At 46.1% G+C, this 23,084-nt stretch overlaps 1 protein-coding gene across 1 annotated transcript in view; it reads right to left on the reverse strand.

Annotated features, from left to right (window-relative positions):
- Positions 1-207: 207 nt before the first annotated feature.
- PLEKHN1 (pleckstrin homology domain containing N1) overlaps positions 208-23,084 on the reverse strand; it is a 30,235-nt gene continuing 7,358 nt past the window's right edge. The window contains exons 5-15 of the mRNA XM_032238469.1: positions 16,500-16,624; positions 15,577-15,726; positions 14,510-14,590; positions 8,658-8,727; positions 7,110-7,264; positions 5,380-5,565; positions 4,354-4,617; positions 4,059-4,208; positions 2,942-3,166; positions 2,766-2,814; positions 208-773 (exon numbers count right to left, since the gene is read on the reverse strand). Of these exons, the coding sequence (XP_032094360.1) occupies positions 601-773; positions 2,766-2,814; positions 2,942-3,166; positions 4,059-4,208; positions 4,354-4,617; positions 5,380-5,565; positions 7,110-7,264; positions 8,658-8,727; positions 14,510-14,590; positions 15,577-15,726; positions 16,500-16,624 (1,628 nt within the window). The 3' untranslated portion in view covers positions 208-600. The remainder of the gene's footprint in view (positions 774-2,765; positions 2,815-2,941; positions 3,167-4,058; positions 4,209-4,353; positions 4,618-5,379; positions 5,566-7,109; positions 7,265-8,657; positions 8,728-14,509; positions 14,591-15,576; positions 15,727-16,499; positions 16,625-23,084) is intronic.

The following is a 23,084-nucleotide window of genomic DNA, read 5'->3' on the forward strand; positions in this document are numbered from 1 at the left end:
AACTGCCCACCTTTTTCGGATCGACAAGCTCAGCGTCTTAGCCACTTGCAGACCGCTGGTCATTTGCATCCTTTTTAAGAGGGTCGCTGAGGCCCCTTGGAGGTTTGTCTGTGTCCAGACAGCAAAAAATAAGAAATAAAAATAATAAAAACACACCCCTCCCCATCCTACTTGCTAACTGTTACTGCAAAGGAAGAGCAAGTATGATCAGGATTTCTATTTATTTATTTATTTATTTAGTTGCTGTTTGGGGTTGAATTGCAAAATCTATCAGCGGCACACAAAAATCCAGACTGGCTTTGACTCCACAGAATGTGCAGTTTTCTTCATGACAACCACAGAGTGTCTCGATACACAACGGACTGATTAGTGGACGGAAGAATTCCAGATCCATTTCCTCAGAAGTTTTTTTTTCCATAGCACCACAAGGCGAAGTAAAAGCAACAGGAACTAGAACGAGGCGTCCGAAAGCAGCCAGGAAAGGCTCCTGGTCTCTGGAAACCCATCATCCACAACCTTTGCACTATTAAAAAACAGAGCCTGGTTCCCTTCCCCCTGCAGTTCTTCCCCTCTTAGGGTGGAGGATGGGGAACACCTCCCTTAGCAGTGGTAGATCTCCTGGCTGGAGGAAGGGGGCTTCTTCACCTCTGTATCCCAGATGTTGTCGTAGCTGTAGTCCTCGTGGAAGCTCTGCAGCTCAGCGTAGTCGTGGTATGTCGAGTCGAGGGTCTCCCCTCCTGTTTCAGGCAGGTTGCAGTCCTGGAGATTTTCATCTGGAAAAGATAAGCGAAGGGAAGAGCAACCAAGAGGATTAGGGGACTGGAGGATAAAACATATGAACGGTTGCAGGAACTGGGTATGTCTAGTTGAATGGAAAGAAGGACTAGGGGAGACATGATAGCAGTCTTCCAATATCTCAGGGGTTGCCACAAAGAAGAGGGAGTCAAGCTATTCTCCAAGGCACCTGAGGGTAGGACAAGAAGCAATGGGTGGAAACTAATCAGGGAGAGAAGCAACTTAGAACTAAGGAGAAATTTCCTGACAGCGAGAACAATTAACCAGTGGAACAGAAGTTGCCTCCAGAAGTTGTGAATGCCCCAACACTGGAAGTCTTTAAGAAGATGTTGGATAGCCATTTGTCTGAAGTGGTATAGGGTTTCCTGCCTAAGCAGGGGGTTGGACTAGAAGACCTCCAAGGTCCCATCCAACTTTGTTATTCCAGATAGAGGTGGTTAAATTAATTGTTTTGGCTAAAGGAAAGAAGATACTTAATTTTGTTATTCTAAAATTATGTGTCTAGTAGTTTAACAAAGGGACACAGTGGCTCAGTGGTTAAGACGCTGAGCTTGTCAATCAGAAAGGTCGCCAGTTCAACAGTTCGAATCCCTAGCGCCGCGTAACGGAGTGAGCTCCCGTGACTTGTCCCGTGACTTCTGCCAACCTAGCAGTTCGAAAGCACGTAAAAAAATGCAAGTAGAAAAATAGGAACCACTTTTGGTGGGAAGGGGACAGCGTCCCGTGCGCCTTTGGCATTGAGTCATGCCGGCCACATGGCCACGGAGACGTCTTCGGACAGCGCTGGCTCTTCGGCTTTGAAACAGAGATGAGCACTGCCCCCTAGAGTCAGGAACGACTAGCACATATGTGCGAGGGCAACCTTTACCTTTAGCTAGTTTAATGAAAAGAAGGACTAGAGGAGACATGATAGTAGTGTTCCGATATCTCAGGGGCTGCCCCAAAGAAGAGGGAGTCAAGCTATTCTCCAAGGAACCTGAAGGCAGGACAAGAAACAATGGGTGGAAACTAATCAAGGAGAGAAGCAACTTAGAACTAAGTAGAAACTTCCTGACAATTAGAAGAGGTGTGTTGTGGGCGCTGCATCACTGGAGGCAGAGATTGGACATTCCATTTGTCTGGAATGGTGCAGGATCTCCTGCTTGAGTGGGGGGTTGGATTAGAAGATCTCCAAGGTCCCTTCCAACTCTTGTTATTCTTTAAGTTAAGGATTTGGAGATGGAGCAGCCAATCAAGCCACAATCCCTTCCCCTGTGAGGGAAAGTTCCTTCTGGAATTGCTTTCGCTTAGATCCGCTCTGAATCGTCCAGTCACTACTCTTATACTGATTGTGAACTCCCGATTTAGAAGACTGCCAGCCAAGCCCATTCAAGGCCAACTCTCAAGACCTCCCATCTCAAGGACTTTGTTTTGGCCCACCAGTGGAGCTGGCAGCAGAGTCGGACAGTGAGGAGGTTGGGGAGGAAAATGGAACAGTCCTGGAGTCTGGGAAAGGCTCGGATGAGGGCTCTGGGTCAGAGGCAGAGAGGAGGCCAGGGCTGTCTGACAGTTATCAGCTGCCTTCAGACATCAGTGAGGCAGAAGAACAGCTGGAGCCTGTTCCCAGTGTGTGTTGCCAGATGAAGGGAACAGCTAAAGAACAGGGATCGACTCAGGAGTAAGGCTACAGGTGGACGATGAATGGCCCCTCCCAGAGGAAATAAAAGAGGAGCGAAAGGGAAGTGGAGTTTGCAGGAGACAATTAGTTCGCTTAATTGGTTCCTGACTCTTCGAGACTCCTTGCTAAGTTCTGCAGCTATTGGCCTGGCAGCTCTCCAAGCCAGATAAGGTCTGTGACCGTAAATCCTCCCTCGAAAGACTTTGCTGGATGCGAAGGAGCAGAATTCACAGTCAATTAATAAAAGGGTTTTTTTGTCGGGACAAGGAGTTGGCTTCCGGCTCTTGGGAAGCTTCTGTCAGAAGAGACTCACCTGATGTCGGTAAGGAACGCATCCGAAGGCCATCTCCTGACGTGGTGCTCTGTCGGCAGGTGGGAGAAGACAAAACAAGGGAGTTGAGAACTACGAAACCCACAGGACAGTTTTGTCTTCTGATTCAATCCCCGCCCCGCCCCGCCCCGAAGTGGGGTAAGGGCCAAATCTCTTACCGTGGTCAAGTAATGGACATCTGGTGCAGGTTCTGTAGCAAAATGAAAGGCTGGGGCAGAGGCGTTGCCTGTCTGTGCAAGGCCTTGTTCTCGCCAGTGGTTCCCACAGGAAGGTTGAAAGCTCTTCCACCCCAGAGGATGATGGCAGATGGGAACCGACACCGGCATGGCCGGGTAGCCATTCTGGTGCTCCACAGTGGATGGTCCGTGACACCTCCCGCCAAGCTGTGAAGGTGGGAAGGAAGGGGGGGAGGAAGAGGATGGAAAGGGAGAAGTGGGAAGAGGAAGGAGGAGAAAAAAGAGGAGGGAGGGGGAGGAGGAGGAGAAGGAGGGGAAGGAGGAGGAAGGAAGAGAAAGAGGAGGAAGAGAAAAAAGAGGGAGGAAGGGGAGAGGAAGAGGAGGAGGAAGGAAGAGGTGGAAGAGAAAGAGGAGGAAGAAGAAGAGGAGGAAGAAGAAGAGGAAGAAGAAGAAATCATCATCATCATCATCATGATCCTCCTTGTATGCCCTACCCTCTGCTTACATCAGGGGTGTCAAACACAAGAACCAGGGGCCAGATCTGGCTCATGAAGTGGTCGGATCCGGCCTATGGAGTCATCCTGGAAATTTTAAGGGGGTTGGCCCATGTCGCTTTGGCCACGCCCATCCAGTTGGCCACATCCACCCAGTCAGCCACGCCCAGTGAGTAGTGTCAAGCTGGCCATGCCCACCCAGTTGGCCACATCCACCCAGTCACCACGCCCACCCAGTCAGCCACGCCCAGTGAGTAGTGTCAAGCTGGCTATGCCCACCCAGTTGGCCACATCCATCGTCACCACGCCCACCCAGTCAGCCACACCCAGTTAGTAGCGTCAAGCTGACCATGCCCACCCAGTTGGCCACACCCACCCAGTCAGCCACGCCCAGTAAGTAGTGTCAAGCTGGCCATGCCCACCCAGTTGGCCACATCCACCCAGTCACCATGCCCAATGAGTGGTGTCAAGCTGGCCATGCCCATCCAGTCCACCACACCCACCCAGTTGGCCACGCCCGCCCAGCCTCCCAGGTCAACCACAGCCCTGGTGCGTCCCTCAATGAAATTGAGTTGGACACCCCTGGCTGACTTGGCCCCACTCACCTCTAGGAAGTAGGAGCCTGCAGCCCCATGCAAGGAGGGGGAATTAGGCGTGTAGGGGTCAGCATACATGGGGGAAGACGAAAGAGAGATATTTTCCAGGGTTTGGGGAGCAGGGCAGGTCTGACTTCTCGGCACGTTCCACCGTTTCAGCTGCAGAAGGGACAAAAAAATAAGGTCCATTGGATGAGAAATCCAGCTGCGAAGGCCACTTGCAGGGCCATTCCAGATGTTCCTCAACCCCAGGCCCACTAAGCAGGGCTTCCCAAATCCTGCGATGATACTCCGCTGCTCGTACATTGTTTAAGTCCAGGTGCAACGGGCGGACCGCAGGATGTTCCTCTTGCACCGCCGCCGAGTACGGCTCGTTGTACACAGGGGAGACGCCTTCTCCACGCGGGTGCTTCGAGGTGAGCGGGACAGAGCTTTTCTTCTCGGGGTCCTCCCGGTGGCTCTGGGGCTGCTGAGGTGGCGGGACACCCTTCCCTTTGGACTTTCGGGAACTCCCCTTCCTTTTCAGCCCTTCGGCTTTCGGCATCCCCGTCCCTCGCTTTCCCGAGCACTGCAACAAGAGGAGGGACACAATTTAAGTATTCTGACTTAGGCTTCACCAAACCACGAAGCAGACTCCTTGTCCCGACAAAACCCCTTTCTATGAAGCTGATGCGAACTCCTCTCATTCACATCCAGCCAAGTCCCGGCAAACAGTCTTTCAAGGGTGGATTTACAACCACAGACCTTATCAGGCTTGGAGAGCTGCCAGGCCGATATCTTCCAAATGCCACACTGTAGCAGCAATTATTTGACAAGAAATCAGGAACAGATCTTCCCCCGAATGAATTGAACTAATTGTCTCCCGCAAACCCCACTCCCCTTTCGCTCCTCTTTTGTTTCCTCTGGGAGGGGCCATTCACTGAACACCTGTGGCCTCACTCCCAAGTCGACCCTTGTTCCTTAGCTGTTCCCTTTGTCTAGCAGCTCTGTGCATGCAAACACTGGGAACAGGCTCCAGCTGTTCTTCTGCCTCACCAAATTCCTCTCCTTAATCTCTGTCTACGTCTATTTCTTGGATGTCCAATCTAAGTATTCCTCCCACCTCTACTCTCTTCCATTGCCTGATTTTTTTAAAAATTAAGTTGCCCTCAAAATTGTTGAAGAGGAATGCTTGATAGTGGATGGACTCTACGGGGAAGACAAGCGTCAACCAAGGAATGAAACCTTGAATGCAAAGCAACTTGACTTTTTCCCCCCTTCCCACAGACCCCACGGCGTTGAAGCCGCCCATCAAGCCCACCACCCAATTTTTGAACCCTCTCCGACTTACGCAAACTGGTTGTGGCAGAGAGCTTTCAGCTAACCGATTGTCCGGCATCGCATCGACCGATTGTCTCTCGGAGAAAGAAGCTGTACTGGTTTGAGAGTGGTGGGTGGACGTAGCCCCCTTCCCGGCAGAAGCCCAGGAATTCGTTCTGCCCTCCGAGGTGAGTGACCCTCTTCCGCTTCCTGAAAACTAAACCAAGCAAGAAATTAAAATAGGAGGAGGATGCGGCGGGGGGGGGGGGAACAGAAGATCAAAGACCCTTGAATGATTGGAACGGGGAAAGAATGCAATCATAGCCTTCAAAGAATGAGGAAGAAGAGCCAGACGTTAAGGGCAGGGGTGACATCCAGCAGGTTCTGACAGGTTCTGGAGAACCGGCAGCGGAAATTTTGAGTAGTTTAGAGAACCAGTAGCGGAAATTTTGAGTAGTTCGGAGAACTGGCAAATGCCACCTCTGGCTGGCCCCAGAGTGGGATGGGAATGGAGATTTTGCAGTATCCTTCTGCTGGAGTGGGGAGGGAATGGAGATTTTGCAGTATCCTTCCCCTGGAGTGGGGTGGGAGTGGAGATTTTGCAGTATCCTTCCCCTGAAGTGGGGTGGGAATGAAGATTTTGCAGTATCCTTCCCCTGGAGTGGGGAGAGAATGGAGATTTTGCAGTATCCTTCCCCTGGAGTGGAGAGGGAATGGAGAGTTTGCAGTATCCTTCCCCTGGAGTGGGGAGGGAATGGAGATTTCACAGTATCCTTCCCCTGGAGTGGAGAGGGAATGGAGAGTTTGCAGTATCCTTCCCCTAGAGTGGGGAGAGAATGGAGATTTTGCAGTATCCTTCCCCTGGAGTGGAGAGGGAATGGAGAGTTTGCAGTATCCTTCCCCTGTAGTAGAGAGGGAATGGAGAGTTTGCAGTATCCTTCCCCTGGAGTGGGGAGGGAATGGAGAGTTTGCAGTATCCTTCCCCTGTAGTAGAGAGGGAATGGAGAGTTTGCAGTATCCTTCCCCTGGAGTATGAAGGGAATGGAGAGTTTGCAGTATCCTTCCCCTGAGTGGAGAGGGAATGGAGAGTTTACAGTATCCTTCCCCTGGAATGGGGTGGGAGTGGAGATTTTGCAGTATCCTTCCCCTGGAGTGGGGAGAGAATGGAGATTTTGCAGTATCCTTCCCCTGGAGTGGGGAGGGAATGGAGATTTTGCAGTATCCTTCCCCTGGAGTGGAGAGGGAATGGGGATTTTGCAGTATCCTTCCCCTGCCACAGCAAGCCACACCACGCACACCAAACCACACCCACAGAAACAGTAGTAAAAAAAATTGAATTTCACCACTGGTTAAGGGGGTTAGTTTATGAAGAGATTACAGTGGTCCTTGATTGATAACCCTTCTTTAGAATAGAATTGTTTATGATTAGAATATAATTCTTTATTAGCCAAATGTATGGGCCACAACAGTGGTAGGCCAAAATAATTCTCCTTCTGCTGTTGGGAATTGACCTAAATTGAGCTTTGAAGTGTTTTCACTGTCCTACCCACACAATAAGCCCAAAGACGGTGTATTTGTGATGCTGAATGAATGATGTCATTGTGTGTCCTTAGTTCTCTCTGGGTTAAGAGGAATTGGCTTATCCGCGTCTATTGGGCAGAGTTATTAGGAGGAGCTTTTAAGCAAGGAAACAAAGAGCCATTCTCCTCAAACACATAATCCGGGATTGTGTTATAAACCAGGCAGATAACAGCACCTTACCTGTGCCAGGTGAGAAGGCTTCAACCCAGAGAAACTCTCTGATCCAGAGAGGGAAGAATCTGCATGGCGGAACTGAGCGGTTTTAAGACAGTATAACCACTCTTGGTAGTCTTCGTAGCTGGAGCAGATCACTCGGATGGAGTTGATTAGCCGGCCTAGAAAAAATAAGATATCATGTCTTGTTCATAACCCAAATGGAGGGGTTTTTTTTGATTGGGATCTTTGAATAGGAAGTGATCCTTCAGAATCTTCCCCATCCCTTGTCTCTTTTTAATAGAATAGGAATAAGAATAGGAATAGGAATAGAATAGAATACAGAGTAGAATGGAATGGAATATAGAATATAGAATAGAAGAGAAGAGAATTAAATAGAGTAGAGTAGAACAGAATACAGAAGAGAAGAGAATTAGAAGAGAAGAGAATTAGAGTAGAGTAGACTAGACTAGAATACAGAGTAGAATGGAATGGAATATAGAATATATAAAAAGAGAAGAGAATTAAATAGAGTATAGGACAGAATACAGAAGAGAACAGAATTAGAAGAGAATTAGAGTAGAGTAGAGTAGGAGAGAAGAGAATTAAATAGAATAGAATAAACTACAGAAGAGAAGAGAATTAGAGTAGAGTAGAGTAGAATAGAATACAGAGTAGAATGGAATGGAATGGAATATAGAATATATAATAGAAGAGAAGAGAATTAAATAGAGTAGAGTAGGACAGAATACAAAAGAGAACAGAATTAGAGTAGAGTAGAGTAGAGTAGAGTAGAGTAGAGTAGAGTAGAGTAGAGTAGAGTAGAGTAGAGTAGAGTAGAGTAGAGTAGAGTAGAGTAGAGTAGAGTAGAATTCTTTATTGGCCAAGTGTGATTGGACACATAAGGAATTTGTCTTTGGTGCATAGGCTCTCAGTGTAAATAAAGAAAAATAAAAGAGAATGCCTATATCAAGAATCATAAGGTACAACACTTAGTGATAGTCAAGGTTACTAATAAGCAATCAAATCGTATTAGGAAACAAATAAAAACAATATAAATTGTAAAGGAACAAGCAACATGGATATAGCCATAAGTGGGAAGAGATACATACTAGGAAGGATGAGAAGAAGAATAGTAATACAGTCTTAGTGAATAGTTTGACAGTGGTGAAGGAATTAGTTGTTTAGCAGAGTGATGGCATTTGTGGGGAAACTGTCCTTGTGTCTAGTTGTCTTAGTGTGCAGTGCCCTATAGCCTCATTTTGAGGGTAGGAGTTGGAATTTTTTATGTCCAGGTCATCATTGGTGACCTTTCCAGCCAGCTTCCGACAAGCAAAGTCAATAAGGGAAGATGGATTCGCTTAACGGCCATGTGATTCACTTAGTGACTGCAACAACCATGGCAAAAAAAGGGTTGTAAAACTGTGCCTGGCTCCCTTTTAACCATCTCCTTGCTTAGAATGGAAATTCTGGCCCTGAATGTCGAGGATTACCTGCAAACTCTTGATACACACACAAACACAAACATACACACACACAAACACACACAAGTTTACATGTAAGCAAGGGACTTACCTTCTATTAAAAAAGCCGTCTTCTGGTTTTCCTCAAATTGTACCTGGATGGCATTCAGAGGCAATTCACCCTGTTTGTAGGAGGGGGGTGGAAAAATCAGACCCTGTTTGAAATACCAAAACTCACCTGGATGGATTTTACACAGTTGTTCCTTGCCCAGCTGTAAACACATGAATCCAACTTTTCAAGCTAAAATCAAACCCCTTTTTGCAGCCTGATTAAGCAAGGGTGGATTAACAGAGTTGGAAGGGACCTAAAAGGTCATCTAGCCCAAGGGTCACCAACTTTTCGGACCTCGGGAGCCACTAAATTCATAATTTTAAATCTTGCGAACCATTAATACGATCTGCCTAATGATCGGCAGGGTGGGCGTGACTGGGTGGTCATGTGACTGGGTGGGCGTAGCCAACTCGATGTCACTCATGTCGAGGGGCGCCTTGTCGATCTCCACTTGCCCCTCCCCTGCCAGCTATTCCTCGCCTGCCCACCCGGGCTCCTTAGGGCCCCCACAGGAAGCAGTTGCTGGAGCTAAGCAGCCCCCAGGAGAAAGAGTTGGCAAAACAGCTCAGTTCAAATTGGATCTGGCCAAAAAGGAGGCTCAGCAGAAGCGCCTCACTGAGGACTACCAGCATAGGCTTTCCAAGCAGAGGGAAGACCTGCGGGAGTGCAAGGCCAGGTTACCAGCACCTGGAGGCTCAGCGGGCTGAGATGGTCAGCCAATTCCAGGCCCTGATGCAGCCCCATTGGAACGAGGCCCTCCGGCTCTTTACAACCAGCGACACTTCCCTCCAGCCTTCGCCCAAAGCCCCCCACCAGGAGGCCGAAGCAGACCCCAAGTCGGAATTTCTGCCCCCCTCCGACCCCCACAAAAAGACCCCACAGGGGGAGACTCTCTGCAGCAACACAAGCGTTCATTGCACGTATCCATCCCAGGGGCCGTAGTTTGAGGACCCCTGATTTAGTGCAATATAAATATCGCTTTGCTTAGCAATGGGAATTCTGTCCCCAGATACGGCCTAGGGTTGAGGACTCCTGTAAAACGGTGCATCTACCGCAGAAGTTGGACAGGATCTAAGGAAAAACTCATATTGTGACATATTCTTACACAACTCCTTTGTTTTTAAAGTTAAAAGCCAATCCCTCTCAAGAGATGCTCTGCAGAGATTCTAGGGCTGTTTTGATGATTGTTGACTTAAATCCTTGTGTCTGAAGCCAACACTTTGAGAGTTAATGCTCTGGTTTGAAAAATTTCCATGGCCTAAAGGACTTTATACCTCCGGGAGTTTACCAACTACAAATCCTTCAAGAGTCTTGCAAGGCTGTTTTCCCCTTCTCCAACAATTTGCAGATGGGGTTGAGGCTGGTTTTCAGGCGGGGGGGGGGGAGTGTTCAGCTGGAAGGAACAAAGTTCTCTCCTGCTCCCCCCAAAATTAAGAGTGTGCATTTGTGTGCAGAAGGATGAATGCAAGGGGGAAAAAAATCTAAAGCAGAGGTCCTTGGCAACTGTAAGGAATGGAATAGAATGGAATGGAATGGGAATAGAATAGAATTCTTTATTGGCCTAGTGTATTCTATTCTGTTCCACTGTATTCCATTCCACCTTATTCTATCCTATCCTATCCTATATTCCATTCCATTCTCTATTCTATTCTATTCCTATTTTCTATTCTATTCTATTCCATTCCATTCTCTATTCTATTCCATTCCATTCTATTCCATCTTATTCTATTCTATTCTATCCTATATTCCATTCCATTCTCTATTCCTATTTTCTATTCTATTCCATTCCATTCCATTCTATTCCATTCCATCTTATTCTATTCTATTCTATCCTATCCTATATTCCATTCCATTCCATTCCATTCTCTATTCTATTTTCCTACTTTCTATTCTATTCTATTCCATTCTCTATTCTATTCCATTCCATTCTATTCCATTCCATTCCATTTTATTCTATTCTATCCTATCCTATCCTATATTCCATTCCATTCCATTCTCTATTCTATTCTATTTTCCTATTTTCTATTCTATTCTATTCCATTCTCTATTCTATTCCATTCCATTCTATTCCATTCCATTCCATCTTATTCTATTCTATCCTATCCTATCCTATATTCCATTCCATTCCATTCTCTATTCTATTCTATTCCCATTTTCTATTCTATTCTATTCCATTCCATTCTCTATTATATTCCATTCCATTCTATTCCATTCCATCTTATTCTATCCTATCCTATCCTATCCTATCCTATCCTATCCTATATTCCATTCCATTCTCTATTCTATTCTATTCCTATTTTCTATTCTATTCTATTCCATTCCATTTTTATTGCATTCCATTCTATTCCATTCCATTCCATTCCATCTTATTCTATCCTATCCTATCCTATTCCATTCCATTCCACTTTATTCTATTCCATTCCACCTTATTCTGTTCTGTTCCGTTCCGTTCCACCTTATTCTATTCTATTCCATTCCATTCCACCTTATTCTGTTCCGTTCCACCTTATTCTATCCTATCCTATCCTATTCCATTCCAACTCTGTTATTCTATTCTAAGACACACCCCCCTCTCCTCCCCCCCTCTAGATCTGGGGTGAGTCCAAATAGCACCAACGAAGCAGCAGGGAAGAGAAGGAAAACTGCCCCCCTCCCCCCCCCCCGTATTTTCCACCAGGGCTGAGAAAAGGGCCATGTGCCCACCCTTTTATCCATTGCTTCCTCGTTCCAGAGACGCCTGTCTCAGTCCGGCCAGGGGCCGAGTCACCTGCAGCTTTGCAACCTTGCAAACTCAAAAATAGGCTGGCCGGCTCCGTGAGAACTAGGCTACCGTTCGGGCTGGGCCGCCGAGCCGCTCTTCTTGCGCCACCGCTCAAGGAATGCAGCTTCAGGCTGGCCACCACCCTGCTGACGGCTTTGTAACCACAACTATTCAGACAACATCGGCTTACCAGGAAAATGAAAGAAGCCGGGTGCTTATTTATTTCCCTCCCCTGCTCCCTTTTAAAGGGACAGGATGCTCTCCATCCCATGGAGAGCCTCCGGCGAGGGCATCCCCTGCCAAGGGTTGGGTCTACCCTCCTGTGAACACTCGAGGAACCAGCTGGGATGGGAATCAGTGCGAAATACTGCTGAAAATTCAGCTGGGTGAGGCGGAAAGTAAAATAAAGGTTCCACCACAAAACCGCGGTAGACGAAAGCGCGCTCGACGAAAGCGCGTACCTGACGTCATCACAGCGCGACGAAAACAGCACGCTGTGAGCGGTAAAGTTAAAATTAAAGCGTAAACCTAACCCTAACCCCCCCAAACCTAACCCTAACCCTAACCCTAACCCTTAACCTAACCCTAAACCTAACCCTTAACCTAACGCTAAACCTAACGCTAACCCTTAACCTAACCCTAAACCTAACCCTAACCCTTAACCTAACCCTAACCCTAACCCTAACCCTAACCCTTACCTTTACGTGAATTGGCTTGCTTTAAAAGCGCTTTTTAAAGCACCCTTTTTTCTCTGCGGTCGTATTTGTCGCGCTGCTGATGATGTCAGGTACGCGCTTTAATCGGTCGCGCTTTTGTCGTGCCACGAAAATAAACCGGTTCAGATTTCACCGCTTGTTAAAGACAAACCCAAGTGGACTTTTGAAGGTTTATCTTGGTGATGTTGAGTCTCATCTGTGCCTCATCTTATAGGAAAGGAAAAGTTTCCCATTGCACATGTGTGCTAGTCATTCCTGACTCTAGGGGGCGGTCCTCCTCTCCGTTTCAAAGCCGAAGAGCCAGCGCTGTCTGAAGACATCTCCGTGGTCATGTGGCCGGCATGACTCAACTCCCGAAGCCACACGGAACGCTGTTCCCTTCCCACCAAAGGTGGCTCCTATTTTTCTACTTGCATTTTTACGTGCTTTCGAACTGCAGAAGCTGGGACAAGTAACGGGAGCTCACTCCGTTACACGGCCCCTAGAGATTCGAACCGTCGAACTGCCGGCCTTTCTGATCGACAAGCACAGCGTCTTAGCCACCGAGCCGGTTTTTCAGCTGCAAAAACCTCCTTAGGGCAGGACAAGAAGCAACGGGTAGAAACTAATCAAGGAGAGAAGCAACTTAGAACTAAAGGAGAAATGTCCTGATCGTTAGAACAATTAATCAGTGGAACAACTTCCCTCCAGAAGTTGTGAATGCTCCAACACTGGAAGTTTTTAAGAAGAGGTTGGATAGCTACTTGTCTGAAGCGGCGTAGGGTTTCCTGCCTAAGCAGAGGGTTGGACTAGAAGACCTCCAAGCTCCCTTCCAACTCTGTTATTCTATATTCTATTTCTTATTCTATTTCATTTGGTTTTTTTGCTCGTCATACAGAGGAGGCAGTGGAGTTGTCCTTGGGCAGGATTCGAACTCGCGGCTTTTTAAACCCACCAGGAACAGGCCGAACCCTGAACCGGGGAGATCTTTAAATAGAGGCTGGACGCTCAGAGCTGTTTTCCAGGAGAAGGGGAAAGGGGGTTGGATAGATGTCCCCTTAGGCCCCTCCCTATAATCCCTCTAGGATTCTACGGATTTTAAGATCAATTATCTTTGGTTGCTCAGAACACCGTATATAAATCCTGAAAGCTGCAACGCGGCCCCAATTATGTCGTTCCGTTAAAAAGCCAAAGGCAACTTTAGGAGAAAAAATAATAATAATTCCCAATGCAAACTCTTCCCGTCCGTACATTTATTAAACTTACTTTATTTATTAAATTTATCGGCTGGCCATTACACTGCAATTCTATGCTTTCCAAAGTTTGGGGAATATAACAAATAGCAATAGCACTTAGCCTTATATACCGCTTCGCAATGCTTTACCGCTCTCTCTAAGTGGTTTTACAGAGTCAGCCTTTTACCCCGCAAAAAATTGGGGCCCTCATTTTACCAACCTCCGAAGGATGGAAGGCTGAGTCAACCTTGAGCCAGTCAAGTTAGGATTGAACTGCTGGCAGTGGGCAGAGTGAGCCTACAAATACTGCATTCTAACCACTGTGCCACCACGGCTCCTTCCTTCCTTCCTTCCTTCCTTCCTTCCTTCCTTCCTTCCTTCCTTCCTTCCTTCCTTCCTTCCTTCCCTTCCTTCCTTCTTCCTCCTCCCTCCCTTTGCAATAGCACTTAGACTTATATACTGCTTTACCAGTGCTTTACAGCCCTCTCTAAGCTGTTTACAGAGTCATCATCTCTTGCCCCCAAAAAATCTGGGTCCTCGTTTTACTAACGTCGGAAGGAAGAAGGCTGAGTCAGTCTTAAGCCAGTCAGTCAGGATCGAACTGCTGGCAATGGGCAGAGTCAGTCTGCAATACTGCATTCTAACCATTGTGCCACCATGGCCCCTTCCTTCCTTCCTTCCTTCCTTCCTTCCTTCCTTCCTTCCTTCCTTCCTTCCTTCACAATAGCACTTAGACTTATATACTGCTTTACCAGTGCTTTACAGCCCTCTCTAAGCGGTTTACAGAGTCATCATCTCTTGCCCCCAACCATCTGGGTCCTGATTTTACCCACCTCGGAAGGATGGAAGGCTGAGTCGACCATGAGCCAGTCGGTCAGGATCGAACTGCTGGCAGTGGGCAAAGTTAGCGTGCAATACTGCATTCTAACCACTGGGAGGAAGGGAAGGAGGAAGGGAGGAAGATAGATAGATAGTAATAGCCCTTAGACTTATATACCGCTTCATAGTGCTTTTACAGCCCTCTCTAAGCGGTTTACAGAGTCATCATCTCTTGCCCCCAACAATCTGGGTCCTGATTTTACCCACCTCGGAAGGTTGGAAGGCTGAGTCAACCATGAGAAACCCAGTGACCTTATGAGAAAAGCAAAGGGTTTGTCTTACCTTGAAGTAGAGGCCGTTACGTTCCTCAGAGAGAATAACCAGGGTAGAAGGATAGAGCACCAACAGGCGATGATGCTGTTCCTGTTGGTGTCAAAGAAGACCGTGTTTCATATAAATAAGAGACACACCATCCGCATACCGGGATGCAGAGCTTGTTGAAAAAGAATATTATTACTATTGGCTGTATAGTCAGCTAGATGTTTAGACTGGATTTGTGTATTTATGGATTTATTATTGTTATTATTTTCTTGTTCAATGAAAACTTCAGAAATAGGTATAGCTATGGATTGGGATGGGATGGGATAGAGTAGAATAAGAATTAGAATGGAATGGAATGAATTAGAATAGGAATAGAGTAGAATAAAAAAGAATAAGAAATAGAATAGAATAAGAATGGAATGAATTATATTAGAAATTAGAATAGAATAGAATAAGAAAGAGAAGAGAAAAGAATAGGAAATAGAATTGAATTAAAATGGAATGGAATGAATTAGAATTAGAATAGGAATAGAATAAAAAAGAATAAGAAATAGAATAGAATAAGAATTGGAATGGAATGAATTAGAATTAGAAATTAGAATAGAACAGAATAAGAAAGAGAAGAGAAGAGAATAGGAAATAGAATTGAATTAAAAAGGAATGGAATGAATTAGAATTAGAACAGGAATAGAATAGAATAAGACTTAGAATGGAATAAATTAGAATTAGAAATTAGAATAGAATAGAATAAGAAAGAGAAGAGGAGAATAGAATAGAAAAAGAAAGAGAAGAGAATAGGAAATAGAATTGAATTAAAATGGAATGGAATGAATTAGAATTGGAATATGAATAGAATAAAAAAGAATAAGAAATAGAAAAGAATAAGAATTGGAATGGAATGAATTAGAATTAGAATAATGAGAAGAGAAAGGAAGGGAAGAGAAAGAAAGAGAAGAGAGCAGAGCAGAACAGAGGTATAGATAGATATTGTTTTGTCCCAAAAGAAAATGGCATTTCTGTCCCTCCCACTTGTGATTCGTTCATCCCCTCCCTCCCTCCCAATCCTCCTCCTACGAAGGACTCCGCACCTGGAAAGGTAAATGCTGCAACTTGACTTTGGAGACGCAAAGGATGTCGCCCAGGGACTTGCGCTGGGTGCCCTTCCATTCTTGCACATGGGCATTTTGCAATGACCACCGCAGCTGCTCCTTGCCCAGCAGGCCCTGCGTCCAGGCCCTCTAAAAGGGGAGGAGGGAGAGCAAATCTCATCATCACAGCAACCATCCCATCCTTCTCCTCTCCACTTAAGAGGCTTAGAATAAGGTGGACATTTCCTCCCTTCCCCCTTTCCTTCTTTTCTTTCTTCTTCCTTCCTCCCTCCCCCTCTCCCTGCCTGCTTCCTTCCTTCCACCCTCCTTCCCTTCTCTTCTTCCCTTCCTCCCTCTTTCCCTCCCTTCTTCCCTCCCTTTTCATTCTTCCTTCCCCTCTCCCTCCTTCTATCCTTCTTCCTTCCTTCCTCCTTCCCTCCCTCCCCTTTTTCTTCTTTCTCTCTCCCTCCCTCCCTCCTTCCTTCGTTCTGCCCTCCTTCCCTCCCTCCCATCCTCCCTTTCTCTCTTCTCCTTCTCCCTCCCTTTCTCCCTCTTTCCCTTCCTTCTTCTCTCCCTACTCACTTCCTTCCTTCCTCCTCCCTCATCTATCTTCTTCCTTCCTTCCCTTCCTTCCTTCCACCTTCCCTTCTTCTTTCTCTCCCTCCCTCCTTCCTTCTGCCCTCCTTCCCTCCCTCCCACCCTCCCTTCCTCTCTTCTCCTTCTCCCTCCCTTCCTCTTTCTCTTCCTTCTTCTCTCCCTACTCACTCTTCCTTCCTTCCTCCCTCCCTTGTCTCTCTCTTCTTCCTCCCTCCCTCTTTAACCTATATTCAGGGCACACTGCACAGCCCAACTATGCCATCTGCAAGCTCTGGCATTAGCGCCATCGTTTGGGCTGATCTCCCAGGCCCTGTCTAGATCTTCACCTGAGTTTCCAGGGACAAATCTGGGCGTCCTCCGCTTAAATTGATCTGTTTCTCCAGGTGGTAGAGCCAGTGCCTCAGTTCGGCCTGGCTGGGGCAGTAGATGGTCAGGGGAGAGAGCAGGGGACCTAGGAGAGCAAGAGAGGCGTGGTATTCATTTACAGGAACCCCCTGGTGGAGTACTGTGAAGTCGTTATCATGGCAACTCCACTGCACTATACAATAGAAGCCACTTTACGGCAGTACAGTAGAAGCCATCTTAAGGCACAACAGGCTGCATCTTAACAGAACAAACACCCCTTGGGATGTCTTACCGCCTCAGCATTTGTTTCCAGAGAGTAAGTCATTGGTGTACCAAGTTTGATTTTCACGGGTGTAGGTATGTTGGTCTTGTATTCAGGTCTTTTCCCATGTAAGATTGAGATTGTCTTGGCAACATTTATAGAAAGACGGCAGCTCCGACCACGCTTTAAGCCTAAAACACCAGCCTAAAGATGGCAAGTGAGACCTCGCCGAAACGTTGCCAAGACAATCTCAATCTTACATGGGAAAAGACCCGAATACAACAAGATATATATTTCACGTTTATTCATGTTGTGGGGGTGTTTCTCTATTTCGTGTTCAGTTTTGGAGATTTATTTGGTTCCTTCAAAATTAATTTCATTTCATTTGAAGGAACCAAATTAATCTCCAGAACTGAACACTTCAACTAGAGGATAATTATGGAAGCTATCGAAATAGAGAAACACCCCCACAACATGAATAAACGTGACGATACCTCCCGCCTACCAGACTTCTGGAAACCAGCCCTAGTCAACAAATGAGACCCACCCACAACCCAGGTCATTACAACACAAAACAACAATGGACACACAGCCAGCACCAATCTACCAATCATGTTACAACCAACCAATCAATCCACTTACTGAAACAAAGCCAGGACCCCACACACCTCCATCAAGATTTATAGAAAGATGGCAGCTCCGACCACGTTTTAAGTCAAAAACACCAGCCTGAAGATGGCGAGTGAGACCTCGCCGAAACGTTGCCAAGACTTTTCCCGTGTAAGAGTGAGATTGTTTTTCACTCGCCATCTTCAGGCTGGGTTTTGGGCTTAAAGTTATATATATATATATATATATATATATATATATATATATATATATATATGTGTGTGTGTGTGTGTGTGTGTGTGTGTGTGTGTGTGTGTGTGTGTGTGTGTTTGTGTGTGTGTGTGTGTGTGTGTGTGTGTGTGTGTGTGTGATATTTGTGCTGATAAATAAATAAAGGGAGACTAGTATAGATCTATTTCAAGCTATTTAGCTCTCATCAGCTAGCCATACCCTTACTGGGATTCGAATCAGCACAAATACAACACAAATATAACAAAGATAACAGTAAAAATATTGGGTTTCTGTCGTGATGGACTCTTGTGACGAGCCGATTGACAGATAATGGAAGCAGTCTGCAAACTAATCCCTCAGAACAAAATGGAAACACTTTTCCTGCTGAAATTCTGTGCTGTCCTCTTTTTTTTTTAAGGAGAAGGTCATTTAAAGCTACAGTGGACACAGTTTAAGAAAGACTCGACTTTAGATCAAAGGAATTTAGCAAAGTTAAACACGTCGGCTGTCCTATCCCCCTGAAGTTGTTTTTCCTCCATCTTCAGCCTCTCTGTGTTGACACAACTTCACCTTGTCTGAAACTCCGTTTATTTTACTCACAGTGCACGAAGCCCTTTTGGGTTTTGCTGGGTGCCTGCTGGGGTACAGTTTAGCCTCCCTTCCCAACCACAAAAACAAGTCACACGAGAGAAAACAGGAAATAAAAACTAAGCATTGTGGGGCAGTCCAAATTTATAGCCAAGCGATTTCTGTTCTGTTACCTCCTGCCTGAAATAATTACTGTATTTTTCAGAGTATAAGATGCACTCTTCCCCCCCCCCCAAATAAAAAGAGGGTGAAAATTTGGGTGTGTTTTATACACCGAATGTGGCCAAAAACCCGAGGCACAGAGGAGGCGATGGTCTGTGACAATCCTTGCAGCCTAGAACGGGCTGATTGGGGGTATTCCGGGAGGCAAATCCACCCGCCAATCAGCTGCTCGTGCTGAATCAGGCTGCGATAACGTGCTGAAGCTGACCTGGCTGTTTGCTATTTGCTGCAAGGAGGTGCCAGAGTTTGCAGCAGCAATCACATCCAGAAAGCACACACAGGTAACTGATTCAGCAAGATTCAATAACTTCTCTTTATATATAATATAACACATTAAGTAAATATACAATACCAAAAGCAGCTTTTCCAACGTGGTAGTTCAGCAGAGGAGAGAAGTTTCACTTTCAGTTTTAGTTTCAGATACCAGCATGCAGCTTTAGTACAGAACAAGCCACGCCCAGCTCCTTGCTGTCTCCTTCCTTGTTGCTCACACAGCAAAGGCAATTTGTTTCCATACAGCCCTCAACTCTCTCACACACTGACAGGATGCTACCCAGATGAATATCATGGATGCTGATAGGCAGAGGCCGATTTTTTTTTTATTTTCCTCCCCCAAAACTAAGGTGCATCTTATACTCCAGAGCATCTTATACTCTGAAAAATACGGTAATCAATATTCAGAGATCCTCCACTTACCACCACAACCGGCCCCAGAATTTATGTCGTTAAGTGAGACATGTGCTCAGTGAATTTTCCTCCATTTTACGACCTTTCCTGCCTCGGTTGTGAAGCGAATCACTGTGGTTGTTAAGTGAGTTACACAGTCATTAAGTGAATCTGGCTTCCCCATGGTCACAAAATGGTACCACATGACCCTTTGATGGGAAGGCTGCAATCGTCATAAGTACGTGCCAGTCGCCAAGCGTCTCAATTTTGATCATGTGACTATAGAGACACTGCAACGGTTGTAAGTGTGAAAAACGGTCATAACTCGCCTTTTTTCAGTGCCGTCGTAACTTTGAATGGACACTAAATGAACTGTTGCCAATCAAGGACTCTCTTATATGACAGAGCCGAGGTGGCGCAGTGGTTAAATGCAGCACTGCAGGCTACTTCAGGCAGTTTTGCAGTTCGGCTGTTCAAATCTCACCGGCTCAGGGTTGACTCAGCCTTCCATCCTTCCGAGGTGGGTAAAACGAGGACCCGGATTGTTGTTGGGGGCAATATGCTGACTCTGTAAACCGCTTAGAGAGGGCTGAAAGCCCTATGAAGCGGTATATAAGTCTAACTGCTATTGCTATTGCTATTTCTGTTGGAAAAAGCTATAATTCCCATTCAAGATCGATTCCTGGGCAAGCTTCCAAGAAGCAGGATGCCTATCAGTGTCAGGTTTTTTTCCCCAGCTGGATCACCTCTTGGTCTCTTTACCCAGCCCCGATGGTCAATATAGGAACCCTGCTCAGACGCACACCAGTTCCCACCGGAGGATTCAGACCTTGGCTCAAACCTTAATCATTTCCTGTCCCTGCCCTCTTAATCAAACTAATTACGGGCCTGAACAGCCATGTTTGGACTCCCAAGATAAGCCCAGACTGCCGTAAACCGTCATAACAAGCCGTTATCGGCGGAATGAGTACTTTGGCCTGGCAGTGCCTCTGTGTTTGAACACAAAGAGGGAATCATTAATTCGCCTCCCTGTTGGGAGAAACTTTTCTCTCACATTGTGCCAACAATGGGGAAACTGAGGCAAGAGAACTTCCTTTCTTCCTGAAGCTTCACAGTGCAATACTGCATTCTAACCAATAATGTTAGGGAAGGAAGGAAGGAAGGAAGGAAGGAAGGAAGGAATAGCACTTAGACTTATATATTGCTTCACAGTGCTTTTACAATCCTCTCTAAGCGGTTTACAGAGTCAGCCTCTTGCCCCCAACAATCTGGGTCCTCATTTTATTCACCTCGGAAGGACAGAAGGCTGAGAGTCAACCTTGAGCCAGTCGGTCAAGATCGAACTCCTGACAGTGGGCAGTCAGCCTGCAATACTGCATTCTAACCAATATTATTAGGGAGGGAGGGAAGAAACGAATAGCACTTATGTACCGCTTCACAGTGCTTTTACAGCCCTCTCTAAGCGGTTTATAGAGTCAGCCTTTTGCCCCCAACAACCTGGGTCCTCATTTTACTGTCCTTGGAAGGACGGAAGGCTGAGTCAACTTTGAGCCAATTGGTTCAGGGTCGAACTCCTGGCAGTGGGCAGAGTTAGCTTGCAATATTGTATTCTAACCACTGGGAAGGGAGGAAGGGAGGAAGAGCGGGAGGAAGGGAGGAAGGAAGGAAGAACAGCAATAGCATATAGACTTATATACCGCTTCACAGTGCTTTACAGCCTCCTCTAAGCGGTTTACAAAGTCAGCCGCTGCACACTGCTGGCTCATATTTAGCTGGTTGTCCACTAAGACTCCAAGGTCTCTCTCCCAGTCACTGCTATTAAGCCTGGTTCAGAGGTGGGTTCCTACCAGTTCGCACCTATTCTGTAGAACCGGTTCATCAAATCTACCGAACCGGTTAGAAGGGGTTCCACCAGTGGACCCGGAAAGCAGGCCACACCTACAAAAGAGGTTCCAAAATTTTTTGAAACCCACCACTCACACACACACACACACACACACACACACACACACACAGACAGACAGACTGACACAGAGAGAGAGAGAGAGAAAGAGAAAGAAAGGAAGAAAGAAAGAAAGAAAGAAAGAAAGAAAGAAAGAAAAAAGAAAGAAAAAGAGAGAGAGATGAAAGAAAAAAAGAAAAAAGGAACAGAGAGACAAAAGGAAGAGAGAGAGAGAGAGAGAGAGAGAGAGAGAGAGAGAGAGAGAGAGAGAGAGAGAACACATGGCCGGCAAGCCACTCCCACCAGGTCACATGGCCGGCAAGCCACTCCCACAAAGGAGGCTACACCCACAGAGTAGGTTCGAAAAATGTTTGAAACCCACCACTGGCCTGGTTTCACCCAGTTTATATATGTCATTTTGTTTTTTCTTACCTAAGTGTAGGACTTTACTTTTCTCTACATTGAATTCCACGTTGTTAGACAGGGCTCAGGGTTCAAGTCAAGAAAATTGGGAACATCTCACGAGGGCCAAAGATTGATGGCACGGCCACACAAACCCAGGTTTGGGGGGGGGGGGATTGTGCCGGATGTAATAGCACAATTCTGAATCACCAGCTCAGGTTTTGAACCGTCCTAATATTTCAAATATTGGAGCGGAGCACCTGGCTCTTGGATCCTGGTATTTTTACAGGCAGGGTTTATGAGGTGCCACCATGGGGCTGATGGAAAAGGTTGTGAACTTTCCCCCCTCGCTGTCTAAAAAAAAATTCTCACCCAATTCCCTTCAGGCCGTTCTGCCTAAAAAGAAAGTTTTGGGTTTTTTAAATTTTTTAAACAGCTGGTAGGGCTGCAGACGGCTTGCCTTCGTTCCAAAGAGCAATGTTATCTCAAGCTAGAAGGAAATATTTCCTCTTCCACTGCCCCTAGGCAGGGTGTCGATCTGAGATTTCGGCCTCTTTGGTTTGCATGGACTGCCCCCCCCCAAAAATGGAAGGCATAAAATAGAATAGAATAACAGCGTTGGAAGGGACCTTGGAGGTCTTCTAGTCCAACCCCCTGAAGAAGGTTATTTCTTCATCTTCGTAGCCACACACACCGCCCCCAGCTATTGAGGATTTTAAAAGGTAACCCACGCTGAATGTTAGGAATATAATCGAATGGTTGGGTTGGCAATATATAAATCATGTAACAATGTTGTACCTGTTTCTTTAAATCATACTGTAAAATGTGATTGGTTGCTGTTTTCTTCAATCGGCCATAAGAGGGAGCCAGAACAACTGTTAGCTCTCTTGTTTGTTAGATGCTGGGCTGATCTGATCTGAGTGTTTTGGAAGCTGGCTGTTAGAAAGCGCCGTGAGCTATTGTAAGTTTTGCAACTGCTAGCAAACTTTGAGTACTGAACTGATAATATGATACTGGACTATGTTATTTGGATTATCCCTTAACTGAAAGACATTGATGACTGACTGAATTATCCGTGTATGACTTGGACTGTTTGATGGACTCTGATACCTCTATTTCCACGAAAGTAAAAACCTATTTAAACTGCAGTATCTCTGTATGCTGGTTTGTGTGTTCTCCAACACAACTCTCACAACGCTTCTCTGAACGTACTCGCTCTCCCAACAGGGAGCTTACCTAACACTGAAGATGGTTTAAAAAGAGCACAAAATGACCTGGTCCAGAAAGATGGAGAAATAAACAAGAGTTGGGTTTAATAAGACAGCTTCTGTATTACTAGTTCTGAAAGGAATTTTGAAATTGACAAGCCCTGACGTGAAATTGACTAGAGAACGAACAGACCTAAGGAAGGGAAAAGATGCTTTGCTTCTTCCAAAGGACTCTTGAACAAGAGTATTTCCATCTTCAAACCTAAATAAAGTGCACAGCCAATTCAGAATTTAGCTATCTTTTCCCCATAAAAAGTTTCTCCCACAATTATGAGACTGTTGTTGTGGTATGCTGACAACCTGCAGAGCTGGCAGCAGACTCGGACAGTGAGGAGGTTGGGGAGGAACATGGACCAGTCCTAGAGTCTGGGGAAGG

Source organism: Thamnophis elegans, unplaced genomic scaffold (assembly GCF_009769535.1).
Source record: "Thamnophis elegans isolate rThaEle1 unplaced genomic scaffold, rThaEle1.pri scaffold_220_arrow_ctg1, whole genome shotgun sequence".
NCBI lineage: Eukaryota > Metazoa > Chordata > Lepidosauria > Squamata > Colubridae > Thamnophis > Thamnophis elegans.